At 35.3% G+C, this 12,604-nt stretch overlaps 1 protein-coding gene across 1 annotated transcript; it reads right to left on the reverse strand.

The window, feature by feature from the left end:
* Nucleotides 1-3,817: 3,817 nt before the first annotated feature.
* Nucleotides 3,818-12,305, reverse strand: LOC140151893 (monocarboxylate transporter 13-like). Its single transcript, XM_072174210.1, has 5 exons — nt 11,888-12,305; nt 8,702-8,890; nt 8,395-8,538; nt 6,321-7,097; nt 3,818-4,672 (listed from the first exon to the last, which is right to left on the reverse strand). Exons 1-5 carry the CDS (start codon nt 11,892-11,894, stop codon nt 4,548-4,550), a joined length of 1,242 nt encoding a protein of 413 aa, XP_072030311.1. The 5' UTR covers nt 11,895-12,305; the 3' UTR covers nt 3,818-4,547.
* Nucleotides 12,306-12,604: the final 299 nt, after the last annotated feature.

Raw genomic sequence — 12,604 nt, forward strand, 5'->3', positions numbered from 1 at the left:
TCTGATTTTGAGGTTTGAACCAACCGAATCTTTGCACTTTAAATTATTTTGACTTTTTTTATAAAAAGAAATATAAAGTTACTCAATGTGAACAACCATGTCCCAGCACATCCCTTTTTAAAGGGATTTTTATTCACAATAAAATACTAATGGACAAATCTCCGTCATTTTTCGTCAGAGGAAATTATTTCATGCTTCGGGTTTTATCGGCATTACTCAGTATGAAAAGATCTATACATCCTGACTATGATATAATGCCATGTTATATCACGGAGCAATAAAGTTCGATAAATAGCTAAATTTATAGCTCAATGGTTATCCTATGATTCATTCATTACAGTCACAGTGGTAAGAAATGATTTTGACTTTATTCATAGACCGTATAGATGTGCAGCTGTATGGTTAACGATATTCACATAATACTGAGACTATTGAATAATGGCTCATTTCAATCACACTTGCGTAAAAGTTCCTATCATTTTGATTCCATCTTTTTTGTTTTTGTTTCTTTGAAAACGCAAGTGAAACAATGATTTGTGAAACGCTGACGTCTGAAAATGCAACATTTAAAATAATTATTATCATACGGATATTCCATCGGGCCCAGTGCATTAGTCAAGATATTCGCACGCACAACCTAAGAGGCTGAAATTGAGTGCTGCCTTTGGAAATAATAGTAGAACACAAAACTTCCAGCTCATAAAACCTTCTTTGTCGGGCTGGAAAGGTTTTAGTTTATTTCTTATGGGTTTTTTTGGCCAGTTTGTTGACTAATCCCCAAACATTAAAACGGAAAATATTTGAAAAAAACCCACATTTGATTAAAATATATCTGTTATTCTATTTTTGTTACATTTATACAAAAGGTAGTGGGCAGATAGAGTGGTCATCGTTTGAATGTGAAATTTATTTTTTCTAAATTTTCTGTTCAGGTTGAGATCATCCATAAAAAATGACATGAATTATTAAATTTATATTTACATAGCATTTTTAATATTTGAAGCAATATTTACATGAAATTGTGCAATTTTCATACATTTACAGCATGTTATATCGGTCATCCCACCTACGCATGCGCAGATTGTTGTTTAAATGTTGCTCTTATATGTGACCAGTCATTACATTTTAATCTGTTTCATTTTTTAATAATTAATAATAATAATTTTTTTTTGATAATTAATGAATGCTTCTTCATTTTCGCCATTTTTGCAGAATGATATTGCTTCCCTAAAGTTGTTAAAGTTCAAAAACGCCCCATTTTCATTAATGGCAAGTCTCATATTTTACCAAAGGCAGACCCAGTAGTTAGTGTTTATGCATGTTTATGCACCATGTAATTTTGCTGTTCGTGTACGTTTTTTAAAATACATGCCTTTGCTGTGATTTAAAAGGTTTTCCTTTTTGCGTGATTTGGCAGTATCCCTATAGTCTATTGAATTTATGCTAATGCTGTTACGTAATCAAGTGTGCGATTTGTTTTTTTAACTTTTTGACTTTTTGAACATTATTATTTCTTTTTGGTAAAATCACTGGTCAGCGACTTGTGTTTTAAAAAGTTCAATAGAATCGTCTGGCTTGTTTATCATGAATGAGGTGTTGACATCTCAGTATACAACAAAAGAGCGTGACTGCCCGGATGAATGTATCTATGTCAGCGTTTGACTGATATATTCCATTACGTGATTATATACATCAAGTATACCTTAACTTCAAACGTATATTAAAGGGGTATTTGGTGATTATAGGATCCTCTTCTTATGGTACATCTTATTTTCAAAATTTCAGTTGAAATTTCTGTTCGGCCATTGGATTTGCGAGCTACGTATAATTACATACAAATCTCAACCTTTTTAGAGTAAGTGCATGGGAGAAGTTGAGGCTGTGGATCACCCTTTAAAGTGGACGAATGAACATTATAAAAAAATTTAAATCAATCAACTTGTATCATTCACTGGATATTATTTTGTAGTAATCTCTTGTATTAGATCTTTAATGATTAAAATGTATCATAAGAAACGATCAAAAAACGTTTTAGATGATGATCATAATTTATTGCAATGTTTAAAATTGTATCGTCATCTGAGCTCGCAGATATACCAGCTAACTTCATTAATAAGTTAACGGGTAACCTTGCTATTATTGAGCTTAAAAGTCGCAGTACAGTTTCAGTTTCATATTTTTGAAATAGTAATACTGGAATCTTACCATGAGTTTAGAACGTTTAGAGAATAAATATTGATGTTCATAATATTTATGTATAAATACGCCTGCTTTTGACATGGAAAATATAATGTCATAATACACGGTCTTACCCGATACTAATGCTATGTGTAGTACTTGTTATCTCTACATTGTACAATATAGAGATGGCCAGCGCAACATGTACCATTAAAAGCAATTATAAAGCTGATTAATCTGATATATAAATGAGGTATCAAACTGTGCGGAAAAAAATTATCTGTAACATACTTTTAGTAGGTTTTGATTTAAGGCCACATCTGTGACTTATGGAATAAAATCAAACTGGATACTTTCTTTTTGGGATGAGTTTATATATATATATATATAAGAAAAAGAAAGCAAGAAAGAGAGAAGAAAGAAGGGAAGACAGAAAGACACACCGACAGACAGACCAGTCTGTCATAATTGTACGATGCCAATACAACCGTTGTATATACGGTATTTTACATACAGTCAGGAAATCGTGAAAAGCAATAATAAACAAAGAAACAAAATGTTCTTAAGTGTTTTGCTCTCAAAGTAGAAGTACGCCATCTGCGCCGAGTTAACGTGGTTCCCCTATCATGCTTCACTTTTTCGCCGTCATGAGAGAAGGTGAGAGAAGGATCTCGATTTTCAAGCAACGACCTTAGCCATCATTTCCTCATCAGGTACTCGTGTATTCACATCTCCAGAGTGTGGTGTACCGTAAATTTTGTATGATATTCTCATGTTTTGTCAATCCTTAATATGATTATTCAGAAATTTAATAAATTATGCACGCCCAACATGTCTAAATCTCTTCCATCAGATACTTCAGACGATGCGCTTTCAAATCGATTCTCTCATTTCTTCAGTGACAAGATCCAGCGGATAAAAGACGATCTCATTGACTCTGCTAAATCAGACTCTCCAAAATTTGAAGATTCTTCTACATGTAACTCTTCTTTTAGTGAGTTTTCTCTGATGTCTGAGGAATTGGTTAGAGATATTGTGATGAAATCCCCATCTTCGACATGTAGTATGGATCCCATCCCAACATGGATTCTCAAAAAGTGTTTGAACGAACTTCTGCCAATTATCACAAAGATGATTAATTTGTCATTTTTAAATGGAAAATTCCCTGACGCTCTAAAATGATTTACGCCGATGATACACAAGTATATGTCATTTTGAAACAGGATGATTATGCGTCTCTCATTCCCAAACTTGAACGCTGCATCACTGATATAAAAGCATGGTCTACTGCAAATGACTTGAAGCTAAACGAAGATAAAACAGAGGTCCTTCACATCACATCGAAGTTCAGAAAATCATCTTCCTTATCTTCTGTGAATATTGCAAGTGTACCAGTAGAACCTGTGAAATCTGCCCGTAATCTGGGAGTCATTGTTGCAGATGATCTCAGCATGGATCTTTACATCAATAATATATGTCGCTCTGCCTCCTTTTCTCTGTACAAAATTGGTCGCATTCGAAATTATCTGGATGAAAAGTCAACTGAAACTTTAGTTCATGCTTTTATCACATGTCATCTTGATCGGTGCAACAGCATTTTATATGGCCTTCCTGACTCTCTCATCTCAAAGCTGCTAGACTTGTTTCGCGTACTCGCTTCCATGATCACATCACTCCTGTACTGCAAAAACTTCACTGGCTTCCTGTCAAATATCGTATTATGTACAAAATTCTTCTCCTCGCTTATAAATGTTTTCATGGACTTGCTCCAGACTACCTTGCTGATTTGATTCAGGAATACAAACCTCCTCGAAATCTACGATCATCCTCAAAATGCTATCTCGTCTCTACATCAGTTGCTACTATTTCATATGGACAGAGATCTTTTTATTTCGCTGCTCCTGAACTTTGGAACAATTTACCATATAATGTAAAAAAACTGCAAGACTCTTGTACAATTTAAATCTTCCTTAAAAACACATTTGTTTACTCTAGCATTTTGTGACAATTGATTTATCTCATGTTTTACTTTGTTCATTTATATCACATGCATAAATTGTTTGTAGGTTGTATTGTGTAGGTATTGTTTGTTATTTGTTTATTCATGTTTTAAGCGCTAAGGGACTTCGGTGTAAAGCGCTATATAGGAGTCGTATTATTATTATTATTATTATTATTATTATTTTGTGTTTATGTGCGATAACATGAACCCATCTTAATTCATCCTTCTTATGGGAGCGTTTTATAGATACTGACTCTGGTATTATGATTGTCGTTCTTTAATTCCGTCGATGAACATTTAATGATAATTTACTATTAATACTTCCACCAGGTTTACGTAAGTTAGAACATGTTATGAGCTGTCATCATCACGATGTCCGTTTGGTAATGCCAATACAAGCTAATACAGCAAATACACACGTTGACGATAACATGACACCTCCAAGAATCATGAATGAAATTATGTAACTACCTGTGACGTCACGGATCCAACCTTTGAAAGTCAAAATCAAGAAGATTACTTTTTAAAAATTATTATTATAAGATAGGTTTAAGGAACTTAAAGGGGAATAGCCCGATCGCAAATAGCAGATTTTACCGGAAGTGGTATTAGTTTTGGTATCAGAAGAAGGATACTATTTTTCTCATTTACTCTGTGAAATTTTAGGACTGAAATATATGACGAATGTGACGAATGAAATCTGTACCTTTTTGGTCGACTGATTAATACGCAATATTCCTATGGGTCTAGAAAATCACACATTTACGCTCATATCAAAATTAATTGAAATTATGGACATGAAATTTCACAGATGGGAATTGGTGGTAAAAGTCATTCAATCAAGCTGAATTTTATATTGGTAAATCGGGCCATCCCCCTTATCGAGGACAGAAAACTCTCTTGTATTCATTTATTCTCTTTATTATCATCATTATCATCATCATCATCATCATCATTATCATCATCATCATCATCATCCAACCACATCATCATCATCATCATCATCATCATCATCATCATCATCATTATCATCATCGTCATAGTCATCATCATCGTTGTCATTGTCGTCATTGATATCATCGTTGTCATGATCGTCATCGTCATCATCGTCACCATCACCATCATCATCATTATCATCAATCATCATCAGCATCATCATCATAATTACTGAGGTAGCAACAGCAGTGGCTGCATCAACATATGTGACGTGGCATATCGAAAGCAGACACTTTTGGGCAGGATGGTTGTAAAATGGAGAAAATAATAGCCAAAAATCTGCCCGGGGGTGATTTTTTTCACAAGTTGGGTTTGTTGCAAATGTGTGATGTTCATAATGTTTAAAATATTGTCTGATAGTTTCAGACCGGAATATAACTGGCATCTTGTATCTTTCAGACATTTTCCAAGGTCATTTCTACTCTCAACATTGTCAATAATATTTTTAAAGGCCGATATCTTAATTAGCAATTTTATAATACCATAACTTACGAACTCATTATCTTCGCTTAGGAATGTATGATTTCATTGAGCAAACAGTGGCGTATAAACTATAAACCCTTGCCCCCTGCTTGCCCCCCCCAAGAAAAAGGTAAAGTAGGCCTACTTCTGAGAGTTATTAATTAACCTAAAACCCCAATTTTTGCGCGCATTTATTCCACTTTTGTACCATATGTCACCAGTTAAGCTTCAATATGCCCATTTTTTCCCCGCACTTCGCGCGCATTTGTACCATAAACTTCTTTTCCCGCTAAAAGGTGCTGGATCTACTATACTTCAAGACAAATTTCCAATCCCATCCCTCCATGTCAAAAAGAAATATACGCCACTATTCCGGGGACACATTACAGATCCAAGACTCCTCAGACCCCCCACCGTGTTGCCCAGTGCGGCGAGGGTGTTGACGCGCTTACAAACCCGAACAGCATGAACAATGCCTGCCCCCTCATTTATTATGTTTGCCCCCGCTTTCCCACTTCTCCAGATGAAAATGTCTAGTTACGCCACCAGGAAAAAAATATCTCTATATTTAAGATATGTAAAAACCTCAAAATTGATGACTTGCCCAAAAGTGTCTGTTTTTGACATGCCACGTCATATATATAGCAACATTAACCGCAAGTATTGTAGCTTTTATATTTACCAGTTAGGAAACCAGCCAACAGGCGACCAAATGATGAAGCACAAATTATCCAGGCTACAATGCTGCTCTGGTGTCCTTCCAAAGATTTTGCCAAAACCATACAGGCCACCATACATGCATTTACAGCCATTCCAAATACAAATGACGCTGCAACAAGTATTGGAAATGAGCTGCTTAAAGGGTATATCAGAAGTGAAAAGCCGGCGATTGCAAGAAATGACATAAATACATAAACGGTGTTGTCGGTTATTTTGAAGATTAAGCTAATTGCCAATGTTCCAATAAATGATCCGGCACCACCCGACGCAGATAATGTTGTAGCATAATATGGTGACAAACCAATTGATGTTGCGTATGACACAAGGTATATCACCCACCCAGCAAAACAGTATTGGGTGCCAAATTCAGCTGCTAGCATCGCAAGAAACAGTGGTTGTACGAACAACTTGGTATCAAATATTTCTTTGACAACTTTCCATATGTAGCTCGTGAAATTGTTCTCTTCATTTGAATCTGAAGAATATGTTATATTTTGGTAACTTTTGGACGATTTCAAAACTGCACCACAAATTGAAACATGCAAAGATATGCTTCCTAAAACCAGCAGCGTCCCCTTCAATCCATAGGTGTTAAGAAGATATTGTGTCAAAGGAGCAAATATTACCAGAGCTACAGAAGATCCAAGGTAGGCAATGCTATTAGCAACTGTATAATGTTTCTCAAAATAGTCTGCCAAACTGGTAAGCATTAGGTACCAGGATAACCTCAGTGGTATACCTGTTAAATATAAAAGGCGGTTGACATATTAATTTTTATAGTAATTTCCATAAACAAAACAATATTATTTCCTTTGTATCTTTCGAATATAAAAGATATGGCTTTTGCCCTTAAATATAATAGGCAAGGCGATATGTTGACATATTAATTTTTATAGTAATTTCCATAAACAAAAAACAAATATTTTCTTTGTATCTTTCGTAAAATGATAAGTATTGAATCGAATATAACAGTCTTTTTCTCGTCTAAGAAGTAAACTAGTGACAATGAACCATAACAATGACGATTTGACTGTGGCGGATTTAAGCTGTCAGCAAGTCATCAGTTACTGTCAAGAACCCCTTGCTATTTTGGCCTACGGGCTCCCCCCTGCTTTAGTTTTGTGCAGTGGGTACTTCTACAACTATAAAAGTCTCAGGCCCGGTATGTGGCACACATATGGCCCCGAAGATGGATGTGCATGTCAGCTTCCATAACGTCTGCAAAAGTGGAAATATTTGGACTAGTTGTATGAAATTACAAATATCAATTGAAGTGACAGAAAGATTCCTGACAGAAATTGAAATATTTCTGAGTGAGTATCACTTTATTGGATCTGAGGAAAACAACCTTTCATACTTTGATGAACTATGAACGATCCTGAGAATATTTTTACCAGGACTGCCATTACTGCTTATGAACATAGAAAGTTGAGTGGTAACGCGTCGAGTCATATCATGGTTGAATCGTACCATATCTACCAATTTCTTGAGTCGAGTTAAAAGACTCGATGGGAAAAATTGCAAATCTGAGTCGATTCTTGAGTCATAACACTTTGCAAGTCTGCTAGAAAGTAACCTCGTACACAGTGGATGTTAATTTTTCCTATACATTTTAAAAGGCAGCAAGCGTGATCAGGTTAACACAAAATACCATAACATTCATAACGCAATGAGTACTCTCAAGCACCTGGTGAGTACATGTAATACATTGGCTAAATAAATCAATGACTGTTCATCTGTCTAAAGCATTTGTAAGGGTCATTCTTTCTGGTATTATGATTTTTATCATATCAAAGGCATTTTGTCAATTAGGTTTCGGAGGGCTGCAATTACATAGAACAGCTGCATAGGCACTATCTTTGCTCAATCGAAAATAATTCTGAGACATCCAAACACTTTCACAGTGCCCTTTGTATAACACTGTTCAACTCAATCTTTTCTTACAATATAAGTAATGGTTATGTACGATTCACTGTTCTTATCAAATTAAATTAACATAGTACTGTACAAATTTCAAATATGAAATGATCAGTTACCTATAACAACTATCAATGCGATTGAAAAAGTTGTCCAGCTTGATGAGAAAGCACACAGGATGAATCCAATGAAGATCAGAATGGCGAACACAATTAGAAGCAATCGTGGTTGAAATCGTTTCAGAAAAGGGTTAGCGATCACAGCTGAAATGTACAAAAAGCTAACGAATAAAATGTGGGTGTCATATAAAGAGAATTATTCTTATTATTTTATTTCATTTAATTTCTTAGTCGTCTTCTTCTTCTTCTTCGTCTTCACTCTTTGAACCAAGAGCAAATTCAAATAATCAGTTAGACCACAACTTACCGAATAAGCCTCCAACTACTATCATGAGTGATATGGAGAGTCCAACAACCCAATTACTGGTATTAAATTCGGATGAAAGACTCGGCAACATAACTCCGAATGACTTTAAAAGTCCGTCATGTAAAAGTTTACACAAGTGTGCACCAAACGCCACGACCCACGCGAGTCTGCTGTCTTTGTGATGTTGCCCTTACAAAACAAAAATAAGAAAATTACAAACTATTACTTATCCCTATTTTGGTAAGATTGTCACCTGCATAATTTTGTAACTAGTAAAATTTATGTTTTGAACATGTTAGAGTAAATAATGGATAGAAAGTGGAGGACAATAAACCCCAAGGAAGTTAGGGAAAGGACCCGGGGGAAAGGAACAACAAACACTATGCTATTAATTTAAAACTGTATTGCCATATCGCAAACAAAAACATTGCCTACTATGTCGTGTATACTTGCCTCATTATTACATTACATTACATTATTATACATACATCTGTATAGGTCTTCCTAGGGTCTGTGTTTTTACCTCGTCTTTTACCTGCAACCTTTGACCTTTTTGGAAATAACTCAATAACAGAGTACATTTTTTATATCCTTGCCTTGTCTATACTTGGCAAGATGCGATTGGACGTGCGGCCAAGGAATTGCGACTTATGCCCAGGTGCGGTGCAAAGTCCATTAGATATAGGATCCCAGCAAACACAAAACGTTTTAAAAACGTTTTAAATAAGTTATATTTTGGCTTTTGGTTTAGGTAAAAACGTTTTAATAACATTAAAATGTCGGGTTATATAAAGGTCATGATAACGTTTTAAAACGTTTTGTATGAAAACACACTACAACAATATTTTTAAATGTTTTCAAAAATGTTATTTTAAACTATTATTGCAAACATTTTTGCCAAATATTTTGTCAATACTTAAATAACATAATGTTAAAATATTTGAACCTAGCAAACACAGAAATGTTCTTAAAATGTATTTTTCAAAACCTTTTAATAACATTTAAATGACGGGTTATATAAAGGTCATGAAAACGTTTTTAAAACGTTATTGCAAATATTTTGGGCAAACATTTTTTGCAAAATATTTTTTCAACCCAAAATAACATTCTGTTTAGAATGTTTTGTATCAAGTTTTCAAGAATGTTTTTGGAATGTTATTAAAACGTTTTTATACCCTTTATATAACCCGACATTTAAACGTTTTCTGTAAAATATTTTTGTTTGCTGAGCAGTATATTATCAAAAATGTTTTTAAGGTTATGAAAACGTTTTATACTCTTAATATACCCTTTATATAACCCGACATTTAAACGTTTTCTGACAACCTTTTATAACCTTTTGCGAATGATGTCGAAAACGTTTTGTGTTTGCTGGGATGTGACAGCTCCATGGATGGTCTCCACCAAAGGAGGGGCCAAGTGATACACTGGAGCGCATTCCACCAGGTTATAGTGCGTAGAAAGAAAATATTTTGGTAGAGTTTGATGCGGGCTGGGATTATCTGATATCTGCTAGGATGGTATTGTCTGGTATTGATTGCTAACACAGGTATTGCATACAGAGCAGGATTGATGGCTATGGCATTGATGTGGATTGTATACATCATGATGGTACTGTCTGCTTGGTCGGCTTCTTAAGGGAGTCCCATTAAAGATGTTGCAACACACACCGACATCGCCTGGCTAATAATTATTTGGTGCAGCAGTGACATTAAAATGAATACACGGGATCGATACACGTGAATTGCTATGCACGATTTTGATATCAGACGAAAATCTTCGGATACTGAGTTAGAAAATGATGAATATCTCCCGTAAATGAATTTTTCTCAAGAAACCAGATGTGGTCTCATACACTAGAAAATACGTGTTGAACAGATATTATAGTCGTTAGCGTGCGCTTTGAAAATTGGCCGTGCGCTTTGAACTCAAAATTTGACCAAAACTCTCAATTTTATATTGCGTTGGTCCTATATGGACTACAGCGCGCAGCAGGCTATAGCGGCACTCACTCAAGTGGAGAGAGTATAACCATTGACCGCAATGTCGTATACAAGCTTGCTCACAGAGCGAGAAATCAATTACCCGTCTATTGTCAGTAGCCTTAGTCAGGTCACTTTGCTAATAATATGCATCTCATAAGGTCCGAATAAAATGGTCATGGTGGCTGTGGATTCAACCTACCATGGCGATTTCTACTATGAAGATATCGGGGCGATGTCACTGTGCAACATGGAAGTCACACTGTCTCGGTGTTGTATCTTTACAGCACAAACCTCGCAGCCCGGTTGTATGGATTCCAAACAACACTAAGTACTGTATTCCACATGAGGGCGAACAAGGGAGAAGTATGCTTGTATGCGCAGTTTCTGTGGACTTCCCCTAAGGTTGCGAAGATACTATATTACACATATCATGCGTAATATGATGTACAGGTAATATTTTTTGAATCGTTAAGGGTAGCAACTATTTTAAACTGTTGCAATTTGCAGTTCACAGCATCTTGTCAATGGTAGTGAGCTTTGGCAAAAATTGCATTGATTATTTCATAAATATAGCGAGTGTGTAGAAGAATTCAAATATCACAGATATAAGTTAGTAGGTCATGTGGTCCTTGAGTTATGTTGTAATGAGGGCTGAAACAACAACACTTTTGTAAAACATACATAACTCATTAACAACAATAAATTAAGCAAGTTTTCAAAGTATATAATTTGTAGCATGAACTTTTGCAAAACATCAAAGTGTTATTTTTCAATAATATATTGGTTTAGATAATGAAATCGATTTTGTGGGTTCTTAGACCAACAATACCTAGTCTACTATTAAATGTGATGTACAGTAAATATTCATATACTGTATTCCTTTATGGCATTCCGTACCCAGCGCATTAAATTAGTAGTCTAGTCTAGTGATGGTGGTGGTGTGGTACAAATGTAGGCCCAATACCTTACTTAGATACACGTGGGCCATGATAACCTGATTGACCTTACCGATACATATATCACGTATATCTTAAAGTCAAAAGATACCGATTAAATTGAGTAAGGAATTTTAGTTACAACATGCCAATACACTGTTTCCAAATATTATGCACATTCAAATTATCCTAGAAATATCTTTATTTGATTTTCTTCGTTTTATATAAATTATGCTATTAATAATAGAAAATTAAATTCAATTTACCTAACATATTTGAAAAGCTGCAGTCAGTTAGGTATATATCTCCCAAATGACAGGTTAAATGAAGACCATTCTCTAATGATTTGAGTATAACCCGATAGTATAGACGAATCCAAATTCACGCATTCCTATACCTTAATGGCTGCCAAAGTTGGGTCCCCGTCGGCTCAATCTCACATAAAATGTGAAATAATGTGGCATTGGAGGGTATTTTAAACTGCATTCTATCACCTGTGTTACACGTAGACAAAAGAATAATGACAGAATACAACACAAAATAATCTAACATCGAATTTTAAGCGGCTTTAATCCACCCAATTGGGCAGTCACTACACCAGTGTGGTGCATGCGGGACCTGTCATGGCCGACCAAATCCTGACCATGACATAGCTCGTTGGATTCGTCTATACTGAACATGAACTGAAAAAATGTGTCGATATGGACTGACAGATAAATACAATATCGTATTATGTGATCAAATGCATGCATTGGCATTATTCACAGCAGTGGTAATAATAGATTTCAACGCTGGTTACTTGCGCACAGCGCCATCATACCTATTATATATCTTTGTGTCAGACATTGTAGGGCGAATTCACTAGTTCTTCAACAGAATTTTGTTCCGAGGGACTCAAGACTAAGTACAACAAAATAAGATTGCCACATACCACCTGTACGATAGACAGATACGCCTTTAACATACCATGGATAGCAACATTC

This window comes from Amphiura filiformis, chromosome 5 (assembly GCF_039555335.1).
Source record: "Amphiura filiformis chromosome 5, Afil_fr2py, whole genome shotgun sequence".
NCBI lineage: Eukaryota > Metazoa > Echinodermata > Ophiuroidea > Amphilepidida > Amphiuridae > Amphiura > Amphiura filiformis.